This window comes from Pan paniscus, chromosome 6 (genome assembly GCF_029289425.2).
Source record: "Pan paniscus chromosome 6, NHGRI_mPanPan1-v2.0_pri, whole genome shotgun sequence".
Classification (NCBI taxonomy): domain Eukaryota; kingdom Metazoa; phylum Chordata; class Mammalia; order Primates; family Hominidae; genus Pan; species Pan paniscus.
The window spans coordinates 53,265,427-53,291,257 of record NC_073255.2 but is presented as its reverse complement, the minus strand read 5'-3'; the positions used below and the strand labels follow the sequence as shown (position 1 = coordinate 53,291,257).

Below are 25,831 nucleotides of genomic sequence, written 5' to 3'. Positions count from 1 at the left end.
AAAAATTAAAAGTATTACCAAGGATTTCTCTTTTATTAACAACAAGCAAAATGGCACTTACGTAAAGGGAACACCCACTCTTCCTGTCGCATGTGTTTAATTGTAAATCAGTAAATACATTGGGGGTGAACACTCATTATTTCACTGATAAGTGTGCTTGGTCCATATTCCTACAGCATCTTCCTCCCTGCCCTGAGAGTCCAGTGAGCTTATGAATATGTTCAATTTATCTGTACAAGACGCCATACAACTAGTAAACAACCGGATTAACCCGGTGAATGATTACAGAGACAGACATGAACATAAGAAGTCTGGGCTTTTTTGACAATTTCTCTCTATAACCCAAAAAAAAAATTATTTTATTTTTCCTTTCCAAGTGACCCAGGATGGCAAAACTACCCCTGGAAGCAGCGCCTCCTTCTGTCTGTAGGGAAACTGACTCATGCCAGCTGACAGCTCTCAACTGTCCAAATGATTAGCTTCCAATATAATATTTGGACTTGTTATTCACATTTAAGAAGATAGTGACAACTGTGGTGCCTGACATAGCTGCATTCAAGTATGGTGCTTTAGTTAGCGCCAGGCCTGTAAACCTACATCCTGACTCACGCAATCTGGGGAAAAGGGGCTTAGGAAATTCCTTCTTGTTCTACATTGGCCCAGGGAAGACTGCTGTCTCCCAAAAATTCCTGGAGGAAAGGGGCCTTTTGGGGGTATAGATGTTATTTAGCTCTGTGGTCACTCCAAAGCTACGGCAGCAACGTCCCATGCAATCCCACTATAAGTGAGAAAAGCCATTACCATTTTTGACAGACTTGTTCCAGGCATTTAATCATTATTGTTACTCCTTGGGAAACCATGCAAACTGTTCTGATTTTTCCATTTTAAAGATCAAAATCTTGGTGCCAGGTGCAGTGGCACACACCTACAGTCTCAGCTACTTGGGAGGCTAAGGTGGGAGGATCACTTGAGCCCAGGAATTCCAGACCAGCCTGAGCAACACAACGAAACCCTGAACATATATATATGTCTTATTAAATATCTATGTATTATTATATGTAATATATGTATACGTATGCATATTATATGTTACATATGTATACATATGTATATTATGTGTAATATATGTATTATTTTATTAAATAATAAAATATTCATTTTATATTAAAAATATAGCTGGATGAATCTTTGGAAAGGTTCAGCACATTGTTCACTTAGAAAATATTTATTAAGCAACCACGAGTGCCAGTAACTGTCCCGGGCACTGCTGCTATAGAGGTGGGCAGAAAAGATACAAGCACTCACAGATCTCAACGTCCATGGGAGAGACAGAGAAGCATGCATAACAAGTTGGGAGAAGTGTCATGAAGAAAAGCTTCAGAGTGCAGTGAGGGCGGGTGGGGGGAACACGGAACAGAATTGATGCTGAGGAATCTGGGAATCCGCTGCAGAGGCGCCGTTCATGTCAAGACTTGAAGAATGAAAATAGGAGACAGCCAGACAAGAAAAGATGTAGTGACCGCATCCTTTGGCTTTAGAAAACAGCTCCTATTCATCATGTGTGTTTATTAGGCTGCTTTTTGTTTATCTCTTGCACTGTAACTTGCTCTATTAAAACTCAGTGGGAATGGATGGACTCCAGTCCTGATGATGCATGGAATACAGAGCATCAACCACAAAGGCATGGGCTCATTTAGAGAACATGACTAACTATCAGAAACCCTAGGTCTAAGTAGAGCTCACCATTTACGACCTTCGTGATTTGGGGTAAAGAAATTGGCCTATATGAGCCTCAGCTTACTCAACCTTAAAATAGGAATAATAAGTTACCGAGTTTCAGGGGAACCAAATACATTCTATGTATAAAAGCATTTTGTAATTTTTTTTATGTTTCACAATCTTTTGTGACTATTTATTCCAGACAAAACTTGTGATGGGGGCTATCTACTTGGGACCACACCGATTTATCACACAAAAGATTGCCTTTCCTCCTGCATCACTAACCCAAGGAATCAATTCCAAAACACAACTGAATGTTCAGACTTTGACTTTTGCAGATTTTTAAAAATTTTAACTTGCAGCACTTGATTTTTTGAAAACCTGTGACATTTTATATAAATAATAGCAATGTAAAATTAGGGCTCAAATACTGCCCACACAGAGAGCCAACCTCAAGAACCCCAAACAAGGCATGCCTCAGGTTGGGTCACACAACGTAGCAATGTCCTCCTGGAGGAAACGCCTATTTCTGCCTGTTGTTAAGTGTACTCTATGAAGAACCCACATGGAGTGGTCTCATCCACCTCAGGTCCAGGTAGAGAAAAGTGGGACCTGGGGGATGGGAGCTCACCAGGCATCTGCAGTGTTCCCATGCTAAACCCTCTCACATCACGGATACCCAGCATGGGGCCAGAGGCTCCCAGACAGAAGCAGAAAGAGGAGGGCATCTCTACATGAAGAATTACAACCGGCAATCAACCACTACTGACAACTGTTTAAACACCTCATGATTCTGAATTAAAGACACCAAGCTTCTCAAATACAAGAATGCTAAAAGAGGCCAGGTGCATGGGCTCACACCTGTAATCCCAGCACTTTGGGAGGCTGAGGCGGGTGGATCATGAGGTCAGGAGATCGAGACCATCCTGGCTAACATGGTGAAACCCCATCTCTACTAAAAATACAAAAAATTAGCCAGGCGTGGTGGCGGGCGCCTGTATTCCCAGCTACTCAGGAGGCTGAGGCAGGAGACTGGCGTGAACCCAGGAGGCAGAGCTTGCAGTGAGCCGAGATAGCGCCACTGCACTCCAGCCTGCACTACGTCTCAAAAACAAAAACAAAACAAAACAAAACAAAAGAATGCTAAAAGAATGCCATTTCACTTAAAGGGCAATTGCCACCTGTCAGGCCTGTTAAGTTCAGTTATTGGCATCTAGTATGCTACCAATCAGAAATCAAATGTAAATAAAAGTGCACACTCCTCCCCCTTACCCACATCTCCTCCCCTTTACCCACATCTCTTCATTTAATGTGGAATGGTCAGAAAGGCATAAATAATTAAAGCATGCTTCAGTTTTCTCAGTACCTCTTCTAAGGTGGTGTCTGAGATCCCATAGCCCGTCAGGTGCAGCTGATGCAGGTTCTCATCCAGGGCCTGGAAGAGCCCTTTCAAGCAGGCCTTGTCTGTGTCCTTTGGAATGGTGTAGGTCAGCTCACTTCCACTGCTGTCTTTGAGAAATGCTTGTGGAATATAGATCTTTATCAGGGATGTAACACAAGCCATGTCTTTCAGATCATGGGCCTCCAGAACAGAAGGCTATCCATAAAAAAAAGGAAAAAAGAAATCAGTAAGGAATGTTAATCCATATATACATCAATTGATTTCATGTATATCCATAAGCAAATTATTTCAAAACTTCATTTCAAAGCTTAAATGAAATATCACACTTAAGCAATAGGCATCTCAATGACATCTTGTATTTTTTTCTTTCTTTTCAAAAATATAAATCTGCAGTGATAAACCTTGTGAGGCCACACCCACATGCCCCCCAACATGCCCGTCTTAGCTACTGGGCCTGCCATGGCCAGCCTCCAGATGTTTGTATTCATGAAGTGCCCCCCGTCCACTGGGAGAGTCACAAAGAGATCCTGGGCCTAGCATTGAACAGGAGAAAACTGGGTTGAAGGAGTCTTAAAAGGGAGACAAGAATTCTCAGCCAAAGAAGAAAGGAGCCACCTGGGGATAATGACATTCACGCTGAATGAGAGAGGAAGCAAATAGGAACCTTGGCTCAGAGGTGAGGGAAGACTTTTCGTGGGCCACCAAGGGTCAAATACAGTCATCAAGAGTGGAGAGGTGATTTCCCACACACCCTGAATCCCAGCCCCAGAGTCACCGCTTCCTGCCCCCGGTTGACACAGGCAATGATGACTACAGATGTGACACAAGTTCAGCCTCTCGGGCCAGACTCCACTTGCTCTATACCCTCACTACTCTCTTGTATTCTGGCAAAGTTTTAGCCTCTAGGAGGGTAATATCATTGTCAAAAAAATATTTCTAGGCCGGGCACGGTGGCTTACGTCTGTAATCCCAACACTTTGGGAGGCCAAGGTTGGTGGATCACCTGAGGTCAGGAGTTCGAGACCAGCCTGGCCAACATGGTAAAACCCCATCTTTACTAAAAACACAAAAATTAGCCGGGCCTGGTGGCATGTGTCTGTAGTCCCGGCTACTCGGGAGGCTGAGGCAGGAGAATTGCTTGAACCTGGAACGGGAGGTTGCAGTGAACAGAGGTTGTACCACTGCACTCCAGCCTGGGCAACAGAGCAAGACTCCATTGAAAGAAAAGAAAAGAAAAGAAAAAAAGAAAAGAAAAGAAAAGAAGGAAGGAAGGAGGAGGGAGGGAGGAAAGGAAGGAAAGAGAAACAGAAAGAAAGAGAAAGAGAAGGGAAGGGGAGAAAGAAAAGAAAGAAAAGAAAAGGAAAGAAAGAAAGAGAAAGAAAGAAGGGAAGGGGAGAAAGAAAAGGAAAGGAAAGGAAAGGAGAGAAAGAAAGAAAAAAGAAAGAAAGAAAAGAAAGAAAGAAAGAAAGAAATTTCTAGAACACATAGGTCATATACTTCCTGGCCCTGACACTCACAGCAGCTCCTGTTATCTATCAGGTAATTCTGACTCCTCATGTATTTTCTCCTGGCGGTCAAAATGCATGCTTGGGTTCCCAGAGGCTTGCTCCCTGCACAGGCCTGGAGCCACTTATTTTGGCATGTGGGCCATTGTGCACAGAAGGCCTCCACTGAGACGTTATGACTATGTAACTGTCACCACTTGTTTCTTACGCCACAGACAGAAATGGGACTTCAGTGAGATAGAATGGTTGCACTCCTTACCTGCCTCGTGAGTGTCAGGCGGAGCCCCTGGCCATATGCCTCCTTCAGGCAGAAGGGAGGACCGCAGCACCTGAGCCTCCCATGCTGGAGGACGGCCACGCGGTCACTCAGCGCTTCGGCTTCGTCCAGGTGGTGGGTTGTGAAGATGATCGTACGACCTGGGTCCAAGCACAGGGTGCATCAGCACCAGGAGGACAAAGGCCCCAGGAGGACCTTCCCTCCTTTCCTCAGGATGGGAGATCCAGGGCACAATTTAAAGATCCTCACCAATTTTCAAACTGAAAAAAATTGAAATGCGTCCTGCAGGAAGGACTTAGTCAAGGCCACTTTGCCAGTTCGAGGCCCTGAAACTCTTTCCTCTACAGTAGTTTCCACGGATCTCCCATCCCCACCCCCATGAACAAAAGTAGGTGCTCTGCCAGGCACGGAGAGTGAAACTGGGGGGCAAAACAGAGTGCTTGTGCACAGCCCCCTGTTCTCTCTGTCTTTGAAGCAGATCACTGAATGAACGGAGAGAATAAATTAAAAAAAAAAAAAAGCTGGGTGGTTATCTCTCTCCTCAGATACTAAAGTCCTCTTCCTCATCCTTTTTTTTTTTTTTTTTTTTTTTTGAGATAGAGTCTTGCTCTGTCTCCCAGGCTGGAGTGCAGTGGCACCAACTTGGCTCACTGCAACCTCCACCTCCCAGGTTCAAGCGATTCTCCCTACCTCAGCCTCCAGAGTAGCTAGGACTACAGGCGCATGCCACCATGTCTGGCTAATTTTTTTTTTTTTTTTTTTGGTATTTTTAGTAGACATGGGATTTCATCATGTTGGCCAGGCTGGTCTTGAACTTCTGACCTCCGATGATCCACCCACCTCGGCCACCCAAAGTGTTGGCATTACAAGTGTGAATCCTCCATGCCTGGCCCACCTCATTCTTCTTTGGATGACAAGGGAGATGTATGTAGGGAGAAGGCTATATTTTATGGAAGCGCAATTGAATAAGAAAATCATAGCACTGAGTTAAGGCAGAAATCAGTGATAAAAAAGAGGTCTGAAATGGCCATGGTATACATTGATACCCTTTGGAATCAGGGATGATGTAACCACACGTATTCATTATTCCAAGTAGCAGCATCAGAACATGCAATGCCTTCCTGGAAAAGCTCACAGTAGCCATGACCCACAGAGAGGAGAGTATGTTGTGGGTGATGGACACAGGGAGCCAGGGTGGAGGGGGACTTGGGTGTTCCTGGCAGGAAAGTCATCAGTGAGCCCAGTGGGCATGGCTTCCTTTGGCAGAAACCAATATTAAATTCAAATGTTTTCTCTAAGCATTCTAGCATCTTGTCAAGTTTTACGACTTTTGCTTGTAAAGAAGAAGCCTCAGATTTAGCTTTAGCAGAGCAGAGGCCAAAGAAACTAGAAGATATTTTGGTGAAGTTGATTCAGTTATGTAAAAAGATGTTGCTGCTTTTAGCTTCAACACTCCTATTGGCTTTCACTGAGCCCCATTCAACCTGTTCCATTTTATTAAATAGAAAGAAACGCATTGATTGATTCTTGTTCCAAAGGTAAATTTTCAAAGAGAGAAGGCTAAACATGTCTTTAACTCTACTCAAGTAAATGTTTGAGGTTGTGAATATGCTAATTACCCTGATTTGATCATTACACAACGTGTTCATGTGTCAAAACATCACACTGTAACCCATAATTGGAATGTAGATGGAGCTCAAGGCCATCATGCTTAGCAAACTAATGCAGGAACAGAAAACTAAACACCGCATGTTCTCACTTATAAGTGGGAGTTAAGTGATGAGAACACATGGAGACATAGAGGGAACAACACACACTGAGGTCTACCAGATGGTGGAGGGAGCCGGGAGGGAGAGGATCAGGAAAAATAATGAATGGGTACTAGGCTTAATACCGGAGCAATGCAATAATCTGTACAACAAACCCCTGAGAAACAAGTTTACCTACATAACAAACCTGCACATGTACCCCTGAATTTAAAATGTAAGTAAAAAAATCAAAACAATAAACATATGCAATTATCATGTGTCAATTAAAAACAAAATGCAAGTAGAAAAAATAACAATAATAGAGGAGACACCTTAAAAGACTAAGACTTTCAATACATTAAAAAAAAAGATGCATTTACAAATAAACTATGGAACGTAGACACAAAAGCAATAGAGCTTGAAGGTCCACAATGACCAGTTCTTGCACATATATGTCCCTGTCCCCACACCCAAGGCCAAGCTCCTTGCATGTTAGACCTTTGAGGCTAAGAAAATTTGCTTAATCCCTGATCTAGGATTAAAGGCAGTTTAGATCATCTGATTAGAGCTATCATGTAGTTCAGATGATACATTCCCATACAATGAAGTCTAAAAATAAAAGTCAACTAGAATCTAAATTCCCAAAAGAGAAGCAAAGAGTAGAATGGTTGTTGCCAGGAGCTGGCGGGGCAGGGAGCAGGGAGGGAGGAGAAGGAGGGAGATGTTAGTTAAGGGATACAAAGTTTCAGTGACACAAGATGAACAAATTCTAGAGATCTATTGTACAGCATGGTGACTACAGTTAGTAATAATGCATTATATACCAGAAAATTGCTGAGATTAGATCTTAAGTGCCCTCAACAACAAAAGGGTAAATATGTGAGGTGATGCACATGTAAATTAGCTTGATTTAATCATTCCACAATGTATACGTACATTTGTCCCGTGGTATCTGTGGAGCATTGGTTCTAAGACCCCTGAAGATACCAAAATCCCTATGTAAAATGGGGTAGTATTTGCACATAACCTAAGTGCATATACTTTAAATCATCTCTAGATTACATATAATACCTATTAATAATATAATGTACATACCATTTAAATAGTTGTTATATTGGGAGGCCGAGGTCAAGAGTTAGAGACTAGCCTGGCCAACATGGAGAAACCCCGTCTCTACTAAAAAATATAAAAATTAGCTGGGCTTGGTGGTGCACACCTGTAATCCCAGCTACTTGGGAGGCTGAGGCAGGAGAATTGCTTGAGCCCAGGAGGCAGAGGTTGCAGTGAGCTGAGATTGCACCATTGGGCTCCAGCCTAAGAGACAGAGCAAGACTCCATCTCAAAAAAAAAGTTGTTATACTCTATTATTTTTATTTGTATTATTTTTATTGCTGTATTATTATTTCTTATTGGCTTTCTTTCCCTGAAAAAAAAATTTTTTTTTGACACAGTCTCACTTTGTCACCCAGGCTGGAGTGCAGTGGCACAGTCTCAGCTCACTGCAACCTCCACCTCCTGGGTTCAAGTGATTCTCATGCCTCAGCCTCCCAAGCAGCTGGGACTACAGGCATGCACCACCACACCTGGTTAATTTTTTTGTATTTTTAGTAGAGACAGGGTTTTGCCATGTTGGTCAGGCTGGTCTCGAACTCCTGACCTCAGGTGATCCACTTCTCTCGGCCGCCCAAAGTGCTGGTATTACAGGCATAAGCCACCGTGCCAGGCCTTTCCCTGAATATTTTTGATCCGAGGTTGTTTGAACCCATAGATGCAGAACCCATGGATATAAGGAGTCAACAGTGTATCAAAACATCACTCTATACACCACAAATACACAATTTTCATTTGTCAATTATACTTTAATGAAGCTGGGAAAATAAATAAATAAACTTCCAAAGAATTTCAATTAAGTTTGCAGGCATTTGACCCTTGATGACTTTTTAGTGGCTGTTAAGGAAATTCAAGACACATCCAAAGCCTCAGAGAGCAATATATATATATACATATATTTTATTTTTATTTATTTATTTTTTTTTTTTTTGAGACGGAACCTTGCTCTGTCACCCAGGCTGGAGTGCAGTGGCACGATCTCAACTCACTGCAACCTCTGCCTCCCGGGTTCAAGTGATTCTCCTGCCTCAGCCTCCCAAGTAGCTGGGACTACAGGCATGCACCACCATGCCCAGCTAATTTTTGTATTTTTAGTAGAGACGGGGTTTCATCATATTGGCCAGGATGGTCTCGAACTCCTGAGTTCAAGTGATCCGCCCATCTTGGCCTCCCAAAGTGCTGGAATTATAGGCATGGGCCACCACGCCCGGCCTCAAAGAGCAATGTTACTGTTTTCCCCAAGACACTGCTTGACTGTTTCTCTCTCTGATTCAGATGATATGTTCCTCCAAAAGCTGCGCTTCCCACATTCACCCCTTGTCTATTTTAATAATAATAATGATAACCTGTCATTGATTGAGCGCCCACATGGCAGATACAGAACTGTGCACTTTCACATACAACTGTGCCCTCTCACATCCTATGAGATGGTACAATCGTCTCTATTTGCAAATGAGAACACTGAAGCTCAGAAGCATTTGATCATTTCTGCAGGGTCACATGGGATTTGTAGAGCAAGTGCATACCCCAGAACAGAAATTTAGTTGAGATGTGCCAGTTTTCACTGGTATTTTTTGCTTCCTTATTTATTTTTCCATGGGAGACACAGAAATACTGGTACCAGGGCTGATCAAGAGCCCTCACTGTACATAACTAAGCAAGAAACACACACAAAATTCCAGGTAGACTGAGCCCCCACTGCACTGGTATTCTGACAGAAGAGCTCTTTCTTCTCAGAAGGAAGTGTTTGTTTCTGCACAGTCCTTAGATCTGTCTCACAGAGCTGTATGATTACCTAGAGGTTTGGGCTGCTTCAGAGATGGCTATACATTTTGATTCTTGAAAACACATTTTTCTTCCAATACCGCCTATCTAATCACTTACATACTATTGATTTTGCACTTCAGTCAGTGCAGGGATGATTTCAAAAAAGTCCTCCAAAGACAAAAAAAATTGCTAAACAACGAAGGACAGTGAGAAAATATTTGGTTTGTAACAACAGAAACTGAAGAAAACTGTTTCTGAGACTTTCATTGTATCTATTTTTCTGTCTAAAATAACCTTCGTGCTCATTACAAAAATGTTCTGTCAGCTAAACCTTTGAGACTCCAGCTCTAATTTTTAAACTAAACAAGAGTAGTGGGCTTGTGGTATTTAATTTGCACCACAATTCACAGGTGCAGAGACAATGTAATCTATTTGTCTATCTCCCATTGATCTCCTGCATCAGTCCCCAGCCAGGGTAGCGCACAAATTGTTTCGTCCAGTTTAAATCGTTTCATCTCAAAATTTAATCAATCTTTTGAAGTGGTGGTCAGTATCCCATGTCTGCCCTTTCTATGTCTTTCTCCAAGAGGCACTTAGGTAAATGGAGTCAGGAGTCTTGGTGATCTCGTGGCAATGGGGAAGGGTTCGAATCTTTGGGTGCAATGTGGTCAGGGTCATCTGGTGTCTGGGTGTCAACCAAGACCACATGGCACTGTCTGCCTCCCCACCTTGGCATTTGTAGCTTGGACTCCAAAGGGGTCAGGCCAGAGCAGAGTGCTCCCAGGCTGTCTAGGCCTCACAGTAGGTCCTGCTGACTGCAGATGGCTGAATCTCTGCCCTGGCTTCCAGCCAGCTAGCTCCAAGGGGTCCCCTACTTCCATGGCAGCATCCCTAGCAAGCCCTGTCTTTCAATGTCAAAGTTCATGGGCATGAAAAGGTAGGGAATACCAGCCCTCAGTGCCTCACTGGGTCCTGGATTTCTGCTGAGCCTCTTGAACTCCGATGTGGCTGCACCATGATTGAGGAGCCAGCACCGCAGATGTGGCCTGCACTTTTCTAGTGCAATTGCCCAGGCCAGGCCAAAGCCCAGAGTGGAACAAAAAGTCACATCTGCTTGCTCAATTTTCCCACTTCTATCTGTCTTCTCCTTCCATAATTCCAACAAAATTGTGGGACAGAAAGAAACAGATTGTTCTTCAATGCTCCCTTTAGTTATTTTTCTCCTTTCTGACTCCAGCCTATGGTTAAGCTTTAAGTGACAGACTGGAGTACCTTTTCTACTCCAAAGATAGAATTTGATGGTCCAAGACTTCTGGCCTCAGCCCTCTATATGCTAAGAAAAAGAAGGGCTCTTTCTTGTTATTTTTCCTTTATTTCTTCATTTGCAAATCCTAGTTCACCTCCAGGGAAATGGAGACTTTAGGTTAAGTCAGAAGAAAATTTTATACTCAAAAGGCAAAAGAAAAAGCAAAATAACATTTTATGAGAATCTGTATTAATCCTGCCACTGATGCCTCTACACTTATTTACCAGCACCAAGATGTGTTTTACTGTTGCTATGTTTCTTTCCAAAAGGGAGTATTCTCATAGAAAATACATAGAACAATGCTTCCTAGCTGTCAGGATTGCAGAAAGAATCAGAAGTTGGAAATTAGTAACTGCCCATCAAATGTCCTAAATTGGAAAGAAACAATAATAGATGTGAGAAATATGGACGAGAGGTTCAACATCCACCCTCAGTTCAGGAAACTTTCTCTGTAGCTACAAGTAAATCACATGCCCGTCTCTCTGAGCCTTCATTTCTTCATCTGAGACAAGGGAGGCTTGTCCTATGATCTGGGATGCCTCTTCTAAGAAACTATGCTTCCAGAAGAAGACAATTTTCCTTGAAATCATGTATGATAATGTATAATGTACATAGATGTCATTGCTGTTATTGAGTTAAAAGGTCAAACACAAAGTAAGCAATTCTAAGCACTATAGAGATGTTATCTAACGAATATATCCCTATAAGTGCTTTTAAAAATTTATATTTTTCTGAAAAGGATAATGTAGCCTCATTGGGATACAACTTGATTCTACTGTACAGTAGCAGTGCATTTCCTGCAACACAACATTGTGGGAAGAGAAGGCAGAACGAGGCCCAGTGCCTACCTTCTCGGTACTTGAGCAGAATGTCCCACAGGCTATGCCGGGAGCAAGGGTCCACCCCACTGGTGGGCTCATCCAGAACCACGGTCCTCGACATGCCCATGAAAGCAATGCCAAGGGAGAGCTTCCTCTTCAGGCCCCCAGACAGAGCTCGGGTCTGTTTGTGCTGATGCTGAGTTAAGTCCACATCCTGAAGAGTTCTGAAATTAGAAGAAAACATCACTCTTCTCCCTGAACACCTTAAAACTTTGCTTCTAATTTCGCTCCAGAAATAATGACTAACAGTGGCTGAAATCGTTATAAACCACAAATATATCACAGAGGTGTGGATGCTACACACACGTGAGTCTCACCAGAGCAGCATTGACTTTCTTCAGGTTCCGATGGAACCACGCCAAGGGACACCAACCGTGATGCAGACCAGCAATATCTGCCCAGAATTGTGCTTGGAAATGCTTGCATTGTCTCCTCTCTGGAGAAGCATGTCTCTCATTTCACTCATACCTTCTGCCAGGGAGGGCCCTGCATCCCTCTACATGGTATGGAGTATGGTGGAATGGCTGATGTACCAGTGTGGTCAGAAGAAGCAAGGCAGGCCCAGCTCTACTGCTCAGCAGAGAAGCCCTTCACTCCCTGGCCACTGTCCACTAAATCTGGATCACCCGACCTTCCTGATTAATGCAGATGTTCCAGTGAAATGCCACGTGCAAAGTATAAATTATCATTTGCTATTAATGTAAGAACAGGGATCTTTCAGTCTTAGGAGTTCCAGATCTCAGATACCCATTGCAAAGCCTTCCCCATGTGAAACTTTACCCCTCTTCCAGGGATCCACTCTCTTTTCTCACAAATAACTTCCCTCACCACTGTGGCCCTGTTAACTCTACAGGAATACTTACTGCCCTCATCACCTACTTACCATCTTACTCATTGTTAGAGACCCAGTTTAAACAATGCCTTCCTGAAACCTTCCCTTGACCACTCAAACCAAAGTGGAGTGTCTCCTCGGAGCTGCAGGCATGTTTCTACCTTCCTGATAGCCAGCAGCTGAAGTCATGGTGCCATTTTGCAGCCAGAGAGAAGGCTAGACAGGCAGAAGAGGATTTGACATGTTCCAGACAGTTGAGCTTCAAGAACAGTTGGGGCCTGGAACATTCCAGAATTCCAAGCAAAGAATTGGGTGAATCCCATTTTCTGCCTGATGACTAAGTAAATATTTCATGTAAATACTTCCCATCCTGACCTAGAAAGAGTTCAAGCCCACTTCTTAGGGTTTAGTGTTCACTCTGTGCACTTAATGTTTCATCCAAGTCTTATAGTGCATTTTCTGCTGGTTAAATCTCAACCTAAATTTATAGTAATAATTTATGCTCCTGTTTTTCATGTGTTCCCAGTGTGGACAACACCCTATTGGAAGGAGGAAGACAAATGCTTCCATTTCACCAGGTAACTGCCTAGCCCTGCAATCTCCCAACACATTCCCAGCTGCGAGATTCCAATCTAGCAGAGGAGGTCTATCTATTAAGCCGAACTTAGCACATTAACCAGAGATCAGTCAGCAAAGAAGACAAATATACAAGAAAACAAGTCAGTAAGATGTCAGATGTTCTCAAACGTGCATGTTCTGGTTACCTTTCTGTGTTCAACCCCAAACCCCTCCTTCTTCATTTCTTCCATTGGCACTACTTGGGATGTCTATGGTACCCTCCGGGGTGGCCCCACGCTGCTGCCTCATTGTGCACCCTAAGCAAGCTGGAAGCCTACCTCCTCTTTATACACCTGGGATTGAACTTCAGGAATGCTTCTGGCCCCCTGCCACTTTGTCCCCACCTTTGCAGTCCTTCACAGAACCTTCACTACACAGGTATCAAACAAGATGTAAGCAAAAGGGACCAACCATGCTTCTACAATCAAATTTATGCAAAGAAGCTGGGGCCTGCTCTCTATTATATCTTATGCAACTGGTTAGCGTTAAACTGACCAATCTGGTTCACTCTGTATTTTTACTTCTGTTTTTAGTGGAGGCCTGTTTTCCTGATGCACTTTGAACTTCAATATACAAACACATTTTATGGACAATTTTGCTCCCCATCGTGTGTGTGTGTGTGTGTGTGTGTGTGTGTGTTTTAAAATTCTTGAAGCCAAGAGCAGTAGGTAATAATGATAGGGTGGAGGGAGTGAGGATGAGGGTATTTCATTCATGTGTATTTTATAAATTCTTGCAAGATTGCACAAATGGTCTAGAGCATCATAGGTGCTGGTTGCATATTGGGTATAAAGGTAGGGGCATCAAAGAGCAACGAAGCACAGGTCCTTCTGCAGGAAATCAGAGTTATCTAGAGAAATCATGTGTATATATCCAATTAGGACACAATGAGATAAATGTTACAGATGAAGTATAATCAACGTGCTATGGGAAGCTCACAGGAGATGGTGAGTTATTGGTCTTGGAGAGGTCCAACTTAAAGTAGAACTTTCTATCACATCACAATACTGTAGAATCTATAATTCTGAAGAATATCATTCATTCATTTCATAAACGCTTTCCTACAGAGGAAATCCCAGTCACTTTATTTTATTTTTTAAATGTTAACTCCAAGCCTGGATAATCATATTTAACATTTATTAGACATGTATCATACACTGGGTACTAGTCTAAGTGCTTTGTGTGTATAAATTATTATAATCCACATAACCTCCAAATAAGCGTCTTCTCATTATTAGAACCACACTGTATTTGGAAAACCCAAGAGAGAGATAGCATATATTGTTAAAAGCTTTCTAAGTGGAAGAGCTGCATTTAACCACTAGCACTCTGAAGCCAGAATACACACTGGCATCCACTGGGTCCCTGTGACACGCATCATATGTACCTGTTAAGTGTCTCACTCCCCACATGGACTGGGGCTTCCCCAAGAACAAGCCCCTTTACTTATTATGTCTGTTTTCCCAGAACCAGGCATGGAGGCTGAAGATAATTAGCACTCAAGGCATTTTAATCAGTGAATATAATATCCACTAAGGTCAATGGAAGTAAAAGTCCTTGACTTATTTTGTACAGAATGACACATTCCTAGGACTCTAAGCCACTGAGGCATTGGCCAGGGTCAGCAAAACAATGTCTGAACACCTATCATTGCAGCAGGAAGAGAACTCCATTGCAAAGCCCAGTCATTTCCACTCTGCTGGTTTCTGGGCATTGTTCATATGCTTAGAGTGGACTTAAAAATTAAAGAAGACAGCAGTTTTTAAACACTGGCCAGAAGTTTTTAATCTGTTGAATTTTTTTTAATTTTAAAGTTATTTAGAGGCGAGTGTTTTTCTAGTTATTGATCTTATACATATCAAAAAGAAGCAAATAATTTTTGCAAAGTTACATTTCCAAATTCCTTCTCAAAAGGACAGGATAATCCTCTAATTGAGAACATTGCTAGGCAGCAGGGAAAGGAGGAAAAGATATTTTCTCCTATTATGACCCAATTATGCACCAGAGAATGTGTTTCAGATGCTGCTCTTTAATCATCCATTCATTTATTCAAGGAATGTTTACTGAACCCCTACAATGCCTGGCACCTGCCACCTGCTAGGGCTAGAGAAATAAATCAAATCTTATCCTTGATTCAAGAAATTCAAGGTCTAGTGGAAAAGACAGGCAAGAAATTATAATAAGAGTATAAGTAAGTAGGGTAATGATAAAGTCCCAGGTGCTATAGGGATTCCCTCTGACTCCAGAGACAGTGGCATATGAAATCAATCAGATGGGTAGTGAGAGTAAGTGAAGTGGGGATGCTTGAACAGTGTGTTCCAGAAAAAAAAAAGAGGAAAGCACTTGCCAGGACCTGGGGGAGAAAGAATAGCATATGCAAGGAACAAAGAGATTCTGTCCTTGAAATACATGGAAAACCATACAATGACCTCAGATAAGACAGGAGAGAAAGGCTTGAGCCAGAACACATACCCATGATAAATCCTGTTCTATAACTGCTGTTTCTTTCCTTCGCTGGGTCTCCATGTGGGGCAGGTGACTCCTTTTGTCTCACTGTGATCTTCCCCACCTCTGCTGAAGCCCCCAGCCTTGAATCTCAGGTCATCTGAGCATATCATCCACTGTTGGGTGTTGTTGTCATTGCTGTTGTCATCTACCCATCCCTGAATCTGCTCTTGTGCACTGCCTCTTTCTTCAGCTCCACTCATCATTATTCTTAGAGATTTTATTAGTATTTGTTGTAGCATATCCTCCCTTCACTCCACCAATCCCATTTACTCACAACCAAGTTACATCCTAGACCTTGTAATTTCTAACAAACACATCTTCTCCAGGCTCTCAATTCCAGGCATCCTCTTCTGACTAGTTAACTTTATAATCACTTCTGTGCGTGCACCCTACCTTGAAAAACAATGAAGCTAATGGAAGCACTCACAGACTCAGCTCTTGGTCCTTCTATTGTAAGTGAGCCTGCTGTGCTCTCAGGAGAGACAACCCCTTGTCTCTTGTCTAAATCCCTTCCCCTGTCCCATACAGAATAGTGTCCCAGCAAGCCACCTGCTCTGTAGCTCAATCCAATTATTCATTCTCTACTGGGGCATTCTCTACTGGGGCATTCTCATCTGTGTACAGATATGCTGCTGTGATTCCTGTCTTTGAATTATTTGAATGGAAGAGGAGCATTTTTTCTCTTGACCTCACTTTTCCTTTTTGACACTATCATATTTCTTTGCTTTTTTTGCAGCAAAACTCCTAAGATGTGCTGCTGCCAATTTCTCTTCTTCCACTCTCTCTTTAACTGACTCTAATAAGACCTCCATTCCCCTCACACTACTAAAATTGCTCTTCCAGAGGTCACTAGAGCCCTCCACATACTAAATCCAAAGGCCATTTTTTAAGTCTTCATTTTACTTGACCCTCAACAGCATTTACGGTCTGATCACACCCTCACCATTAGAGGACTTGGTTCACTTCCTTGTCTTCCGCCTTTGCTACTGATTTCTCTTTCTTGCCTGCTTGGCTGTTTTCTCCCCATCTCTCCATACACTCCAAGTTGGAGTGTCCAGGGATCAATGTTTTGTCCCCTCTTCTAATCTTCCTTCACTTATGCCCTCAATGATCTCATTACTATCAAACAAATGTACCTCCAACCTGAGTTGCATGGTGAACTCCAGAACTCTAAGTAGTAACGTTAACTACATAACAACATCACACTGACTTAAAGGTCTAACAAAGTTCCTCTCTTGACTATGCTTATCTTCTTTAGGCCAAATTAAGGGCAAAACAGTAATGATCTGAATCTTGACACATGTTTACTCTAAAGATTCTAGCAGGGATGCAACCTCCCTTGAAGTCACATTTTAATGAAGCTACACATTAAGGAAACCAAGCGGTGATACAGGAGAGTAATAGGGAGCATGTTGGATCTAAATCAGATGTTTGCAGTTTTCCCTTTCTCTAATTGAAGACTACCGTCCTAAAACATGATCTTATTCGATTGCTTTTGTGCAAATTGGCTTTGTTGCTAGGTAACACTCTGTGCGCTGATAATCATTAAGGTTGCCTGGCACCCAAAAAAAGATGAAGCAAATGTAGCATTGTTAGGTGTTTGATTTAAGCTCCCAATCTCAATCACAATAGAGTTTACCGTGGTCTAGGGTAGATGCATTTTAAAAAATTACAATAGGTAACCTATGACTTGTTTTAAAGAAATCAGGTTGGACATAGCCAATTTGCTATCTCATAATATATAGTCCATAAGATACCTAGCTATTTCTCGTTAAGTACCCACTCAAATTTAAGACAGCTTTCAATAGTACAAACTAAATATTTTCCATGTATATCCAAGTGTCCACTGTCATTAACATTATTACTATTTCCAGCCATTCTCTGAAGACAGCACAAGATGTGAACCAGCCACCTTCCAGTAGAGAATGCCCTCCAGTAGAGATTATGACAATAATGTGAATGCTGAGTGGGGGACAAAAGAAGAAAGGATGATTTAAATAAAATGTATAGTATCATCCATCACTTTAACAATGGACTTCTGTCCCTCAAGGACTTTTTCCATCAATTCAGGCTTAATTTGCACATGGCCCTCACAGTGTCAGCATCCATCCAGAAGGAGATTTGGCTTTTTCCACACATGCATTTATAGTATAGCTGGTCTCTAAACACAGGCACGAATTTCAATTTGAGATCATCTAAACAAATACTGATCCCGTCCAAGTATGGGAAAATAAAACTGTGCAATGCAGTGGTGCATTTCTAGAGAACCACTTTGTCATTTTCCAACGCTGCTCTCCACTAAAAGATTTTCAGGGGTAATGTGAGCATGGTTTTCCCCAATGCCCTCCTTTCAGACCCTGACCCCTGGGTAATATGTGCCTCTACCATATTCTTTTTTTTTTTTTTACAATTTTAATTTTTTTATTATAAGGAGTTTTTGACACTTTGAAAGAAATGAGTATATATTGCAAATTACAATTTGCAGTATAAGAATTCAGTATGAAAAAAAGCATTCATTTGGCTTATCTTGTTCAGAACTTGCTGTGCTCCCTAAAACTGAGGATGGATGCATTTCAACTCTACAAAATTCTCAGGCAGTATCTCTTGGAGTATCTGTTCCCCTTCCCCATTTTCTCTGGAACTAGCAATACGCTGTATTCTCATGTCCTCCATGTCTCCTAACTTTGTGATTCAAAACTATAAAGAATTGATCAATACGAGGCCACAGTGCACTCATCACACTCAAGAATCAGCAAACTCCCAGAAGGGCTCAACCCACAAGAACTGAAGCTAATCCATCAATCTGATAGAGGTAAGCAAATTTAAAATAATTCAAATATAAAAGAAGGACACAAAAACAGACACTATGAAAAGAGAAAAGCCTCTACCGTATTCTGTGTTTGTGATCTTGTTTTGTTTCGTATCTCCAAAAGCATGTTCATAATACTGCCTCATTTAGCCCCTCTAGGATCCCGTGTGTGCAATCTGACCTTACTGGGGTGAGACTCCTTCAAGAGAAATGCCCCAGAGGCAGGTTCCACAATGCACCAGGGATCCTTCATCCACACGTTCCCTACTGTGGGTTGCTAGTGACACACCTGCCCTGCCTGCCAAGTCCCGAGCGTGCATTTTAAAGCTACTGCATTCACTAACCCCAGGGAGAGCAACTGTTAACAAATCACCTTCGCTTCTCAGACTCATGGAATCCCCAATGGGTATCCGTACTCCCATTAGGGCATCAACACTAGAAATGTGCTAGAGAATCTGCCCTCTCTCCACCTAGTGGGTTTTGTCTTCGCAGAGACCATGCCCACATGCTACAATGTAGTGGCCAGCTTTGAAAGAAAGGCAGCAGAAGGCACTTTGCATCTGAGAGTCCTAGGTCAGATCCTGGCTTCCCTCTCCGAGCTGCATGGCACCATCTCCTGGAGCCTCTGCCCATATCCCAGGGAAAAGACACTTGAATGAGATCACTCATGTAAGTTCCTGGCACATATCCACCATAGTGGCTGGCACAAAAAAAAAGATGTTAAACAAATGAAAGTCCTCCTTTTACAATGTAGGTAGCCATTGCAGAGGTGAGGCTGGAAGCAGAAGGTCCCTCTGGCCATCTGAGAGAGCCCACAAGGGGCTTCTTTCCTGCCCTGGCCCACATGGCCTGCACAACATCCCAAGGCCATGGTGGGAGGGGATCTGGTCCTTGAAGGATCTCAGGATTTGGGCACACCAAGGAAACTGAGGTAGCAGTGGAGGGGAGGGTAATAAATAAGGAAAACCAGCATGGGCAGGAGCACAGGCCGGCAGTGCCCTGGTGGAAGCCTAGCACCACAGCTGGCCTCAGCATCAGAAACCTCCAGACTCCTTAAACTCACATCTCTAAGACAAACTCATCACTTTCCTCTCCCCCACTTCTCAAATAGGCTCTCTCTATACACACAGCTGACCCTTGAACAATGCAGGGACTTAAAGCACCACACTGTACACAGTCAAAAATCTGTGTATAACTCAACTCCCCCAAAGCTTACCTACTAATATTCTACTGTTGACTGGAGGCCTTGCCAATAATGTAAACAGTCAGTTGACACTTCTTTTGTATGTTATATGCATTACATGCTGTATGCTTACAATGAGGCAAGCTAGAGGAAAAAAATGTTATTTTAAAAAGCTTAAAGAAGAGAAACTATATTAACTATTGTCTAACTAGAAGTGGGTCATCATAAAGGTCTTTATCCTTGTCATCTTCACGTTGAGTAGGCTGAGGAGGAGGAGGAGGAAGGGGAGAGCTGGTCTTGCTATCTCAAAGGTGGCTGAGGCAGGTCAGGCAGAGGAGAAGGAAAGGTAGCAGAAGAGGTAGGCACACTGGGTGTTACTTGTATTGAAAACATTTGAATATAAGTAAGACCTGCAGGGTTCAAACCCGTGTTGTTCAAGAGTCAACTGTATGTTGAAAAACACTGTGCAGGCTTGCCTGAGCCAGACATCTGGGGAATACCATGGACGCCCCCTCCTCTCTTATTCCCCATTGGGTCTGCATCTCCCTTTCCTCCTCACCCTACTGGACCTCTCCTGGCCTAATCTGTTCTTAGTACAGGAGCCCCCAGCTCTCCCTACGACTTGGGCTCACCCCAGCCCACCCCATCCTCCACCTGCAACTGGAGAGAGCGTGTGACCCATCATTAGGCGGCCATCGTACCAGGTGCTCAGCACTCTCCAGAGGCCTCATGCCCATGGACAGCCTAGGAACAAAACCTAAAATCTTGCAAGGCTTAGGAAGCTTCTGTAATGTGCCTGTGCACAGGCCTGCAAGAGGGAGGCCTGTGGACCCTCTAAGCTGCACATGCTGTAACATATTGCAGCCCACCCACTGCAGTCAAGCCCAGTTCATCCTTACTCATCCTGTAGCCTGCTGCTCAATCATTACCTCTGCTATGACCCTTCACCATACAACCAAGGGCAGCTGACCCCCTGCACCCACTTCACACACCCCCCAGTAGAGCTTATTCAGCTTCATTGTTTGCACCTGAGGTTTCTTTCTGAACTCAAGGGGGTTGAGGGATAAAATACAACAAATATGGTGCAGTATATACTGCTCAAGTGATGGGTGCACCAAAATCTCACAAATCACCACTAAAGAACTTACTCATGTAACCAAATACCACCTGTACCCCAATAACTTATGGAAAAAATATAAAAATAAAAATTGAAAAAAAAATCCAGTTATTCAACTCAAAGAATGCTTATTATACTATAGTGAACCAAACAGACTACGTCCCTGTAGTCAAGGGGTTTGCTATCTGGTGGAAAGAAACAGAAGACTAATACACAGAGGCTGTCATGAAATGATAAATGTCATAAATAAGAGCCAGAGAAATAGAGGGGACTCAGGAGACTGAGTGGGAAGTTGTTCTGGACAGAATGCTCAGGAAGTCTGCTCTGGTAAGATGGTGTCTGAGAAGAGCCAGGATGGCAGTGAGGCAGGCTACACACTGAGCCCATCACAGCACGAACGCAGTGAAGGGCCTGTTCAGTGTGCTCAGGGATCCACCATAAGACCAGTGCAGCTGGCACCACACAATGAAGGATCAGGTAAAGCAAGAGAGGCTGGCAGGGCTTTATAAATTTATATTCCAAAGGAGGACAGTTTTGAGGTGGAAGGGGGCACTCATAATAAATCTAAGACAATAGGCACAAGAATGTAAATTACACAATTGTAGGCCTCCATACCTTTAGATTATACCCCAAGTGATGTGAGTCCTTGAAGGGCAGTGGGCACAGAAGGGCCAGGACCTGGGTACATTTCTAAGGAGCACTCCATGTGGAGTACTGAAAGCACGTGACATCAGGAAGCTAGACCATGATCTGGGGAGAACAGCTGGGGGTTGGGTTTGGGGACAAGATAAGCTTTGCAGAAGTGAGCCAAAGGGGCTGGAGGAAAGGGTAGAAGAAGCCGACAGCAGGCAGGAAGGCCAGCTGCAGCCCTGGCATCTCTGCAGAGGCATGATGCAGGGGTGACCTGCAATGGCAGGGATGGAGAAGCAAGCAATGGCACCTGGAGAGGCCAAGTAAAAGGAAGGGTGGAATGGAACATTCTCATTGCAAACGTTTTACTTGGTTTCTGGTCATATCACCAACGGCACATGGAATGTGTGACAACTTTAAGACTCATTCTTCTTTTTCTTAGTGTTCCAGGGCTAGAAACACCAAGGTAGAGCTCCACCATCATGAAGCACATAGTAGAAAAAGTGGTAAAGAAATAAGGTTACACCATACAAAACAACACCCAAACCTTGTGAGCTTTCACCTTAATTAAATGCAGATTGTAAATACTTATTTATAAATGTAAAGCTTGCAAAAATATTGTAAAATAACAATATTCTGTAAGAATTCATGACATTCACATTTTCTTCTTAGGAATGTGCAGTCCATTACCAGTTATACTGACACACTTGCCTCCAAGGGTCCCTTCCCCACACACTCATGCCATGGTTGACGTTCTGCTTTGCAAAGTCCATTCATTGGAATTGCCAAGCATGCAGCAGTAGCCCCAGGAGGCCAGAGCCATGCATCTTCCTGAGGGAGCAGAGCCCAGCACAGGACAGATGGCCTGCACACTTAACTACCACTGTTTGCTGAATCGATGACCCCAGCACTGGATTAATGTTTCTACCTCCAGCTACTCTCCTTGACTTTCATTGCTCCACTTCCCCCTCCAATCCATGCTTCCATGGTCATCACCCTCAAACACCACTTTGTTCTCTAATCAGGAACCTACTGTCTCTCCCTTTTACCTCTGGTCTAAACTTCTATCAATGTCCAATGAGCCAGGGCACACTGCCTTGATTTTGCCTTGCTTCCCATCCTGGATACCCTACTTCCTTTCCACTTCTCCCCACATATTCTCAACTCTAGATCTTCCTTGTGCTATTCCACTTTCATATAGGGTTCAGCCCTCCATGTGGACCAACCAATGTCCTACCCATTGTTCGTGGCCCTACCGGGAGTTCTCTGCTCCCTGCCTTGTGCAACCAGTTAGTCAACATGACCTGATTCTTCTAAATTTGAATAGTCTTCAAATACAGGCCTTCCTGGCCCATGCACCCCAGTGGCATGACCATAAATCAGGCTGTCACCACCTCTTGCCTACACTGGCCACTCTGTATCCAGTCTCTCCCATGGCACCTGCTATGATCTGGCAGGAGAGATCTTCCAGATCTCAGGCTAATCACAATCCCCCACTCATGAACACCTACTTGCTCAGTGAAGTTCAAACTCCTTAGCATGACTAATAAGGCTCTTTTTTCTTAATCTTTGTGTGTGTGTGTGACAGGAAGGAAGGAAGGAGTTGAGGAAGAGCTAGGGATCAAGGAGAGAAAAGGCAGACTAATCAGCTTCTTGACAACCAGTTTTCCCGCTGCCTTTGAATTCTTTTCATTTCAGGACACCCCTAGGGACCTTTTACTCCAGACACACAAAGTTTCCATCAACAGCCTCTGTGCTTACATGTGCTCATCTCTTCCACATTTCAAAGACAAATCAAATCAAATTCAATGCCTTCCCACAGAAGCCTTTTCTGACATTCTCAGTGTTGGTGGCTGTGTCATAATTCCATAGTTAACAACCATTTGCTAATTATTTCATCTTATAAATGTAGACACAGATGATTTTTTAAGTGTCTCTTTCTAGTGTCTTCACTTCCTTACACAATGGGCAGAGGCAGGAGGAGCAGAGAGACAACTGTTTACTAACTGATTGACTTGCTGATGCAGCTCCTTCTTGGTCCACTGAGGCGCCTTTATGGAAGCAAAGAGCAGCAAATGTTCCCGGACGGTGAGGTTGTCCAACAGGACATCCTGCTGCGGACACACACCAAGCTCCATTCTGACCCTCGACAGGTCTGTCTGTAGGTTCTTGCCATTGATGATGATGGTTCCAGAAGTGGGAGGGTGGAGCCCCGTCAACATGGATCTGCCAGAGAAAATAAGACAGCATGGAGAATACGCGTTGCTGATACTATGAACGTCAGCAATCCAGTCAGCTCCAGGATGGCGCATGCATCCTGCCAAGAGCACTCACCTTCTGCTGACCTGGTTTTTACACAATCAGTTAAAAGGTGTGAGGAGTTTGAGGGTACATTGGCTGGTTGATGTTGAAAATGTGAGTTTACCATGTTATGCTACCACATGAAATAAAAATGCTCCTTGACTTCTGATTGGGTTATGTCCCAATAAACCCATAAAAAGTTGAAAATATTGTAAGTCAAAAATCTATTTACATCTAACCTACCTAACATCACAGCTTAGTCTAGCCTACCTTGAGTGTACCCAAAACACTTACATTAGCCTACAGCTAGGCAAAATCATCTATCACAAAGCGTATTTTATAATAAGGTGTTGAATATCTCTTGCAATTTATTGAATATTGTACTGAAAGTAAAAAGCAGAATGGCTGTATGAGTCCTCAGACTATGGTTTCTACCTAATATGTATCACTTTCACACCATCATAAAGTCAAAATATCATTAAGTTGAACCATTGTAAGTCTGAACTGCAATCATAGAGCATTATAGTTGTATGGGACTTTAAGATGATGACATTCAACTTTTTACAGATGAGGAAACATGCTAAAGAAATGACATATATACCTAAATCCTCATCATTAAATATAAGCAAAACAGAGATACAAAGCTAGGCCCCAACCCTGGAGCCAGTCTTCCTTCCGCTGCTCCCGGGATAGTCTGTGTGTGTTAAAACCACAAGAAATCAAGCAGCCTGCCACTACAAGCTCACATGACCGACTTTACCAACAGAAGCCTCAGAATTGCCTAGTTCTGCTTCCTTGTTTCAGGAAGTTTATTATTTAAGTTTTAAATTGGTTTCTTATTTCTGAAAAGTTAAACATGCCCCTACCACAGGACCTAGCAAATCCACTCCTTAGTATTTACACATGAGAAATTAAATGTGTGCCGACACAAAGCTGTATGCACAAATGTTCACAGCAGCTGTGTTCACAATCACTGACAAAGAGAAACAACCTCAGTTGCAACCCATGGATGAAAACGTAAAGAAGCTGGGTTGCCTCCATATGGTGGATACCACTCAGCTGTCCCAAGGAGCAGGCTGCTGGGCCACCACCACCATGCCTGGGTCCCCAAAACAGTCTGCTGAGTACAAGAAGCCAGACATGATCCCATTTACAAGAAATTCTAGAATAAGCAACCTAGTTTTTAGTGACAAAGAGCAGATCAGTGGTCACATGAAGGCCAGGGTCAAAGGAGAGCACAGGAAACCTTGGAGCAGCATAGAAAGGTTCTGTATTTGTGGTGCTTGTTCCGGCACTAACCAAATGTGTCAAAACTCATCAAACTGTACACATCAACAGATACTGTTTACTGCACAAAAATTAAACCTAGATGAACTTAAAACTCTTTGCTATATTATTTTCAAACCTATCTGGGGGATACTATAAAATAGTTTATACACATTCCCTAGAAGTCTCAAAGACTGTTGTTTTAAATAGTGAAGACCCCCCGTCTTTGACTGACCTCTCAGCCTTTCATCTAAGAATTGCCAGGTGGAGGCAGCCACTTAGGATGACTCAAAATGTACTACAAATGTACACTAAAAACAACACAGTCATTGAACTTTAAATCATCTAGAAACTCCAAATGCAATTCTCATCATTCTGCTAAACAAGCAGCCCAGGTTTTCCTTGTAAGAAATGTGTCTTAGTAAAAGCAGGGTGAGAGGAACTGGCTGGCTGAGTCACTATTTGTGCAACTTGTGGTTTCCCAATTTTCAAACACTAAAAAAACACTCACACGCTTTTCCAGGTCCATTTCTGTATCCAAGGAACAAATAAAAACTGTCCATATTCTTTCTTTCTATTTTTTCAGTATGAGATTTCTGAAGTTTCATGTGTTATTGTTCTACCTTTCTTATTAAGTCTGAGGCAAAGCCCTCTTCATTGTTTTAATTAATCACACTTTAATGCTACATATTTAGTGAGAAAAAGAACAAAAGAGAAAGTGATTTGTTCAAAAGAGATATTTCATAATTTTAGTAGTTTAACCTTAAACCTCCACTTCTACAGCCAGCCCAAGGCTGTGAATGTTTGAATTCATTGTTTCTCTGGGAGCACATGATTTGATTCTTTAATCAA

The 25,831-nt window shown here is 42.9% G+C and overlaps 1 protein-coding gene across 2 annotated transcripts in view; it reads right to left on the bottom strand.

Annotated features, from left to right (window-relative positions):
- The window catches only part of ABCA13 (ATP binding cassette subfamily A member 13), a 513,749-nt gene that overhangs the window by 269,273 nt on the left and 218,645 nt on the right, over nt 1-25,831 (bottom strand). For both annotated transcript variants that reach the window (XM_063606228.1, XM_003805826.7), the window contains exons 38-41: nt 23,420-23,638; nt 11,683-11,879; nt 4,886-5,043; nt 3,086-3,316 (exon numbers count right to left, since the gene is read on the bottom strand). In XM_063606228.1, the coding sequence (XP_063462298.1) occupies nt 3,086-3,316; nt 4,886-5,043; nt 11,683-11,879; nt 23,420-23,638 (805 nt within the window). The remainder of the gene's footprint in view (nt 1-3,085; nt 3,317-4,885; nt 5,044-11,682; nt 11,880-23,419; nt 23,639-25,831) is intronic.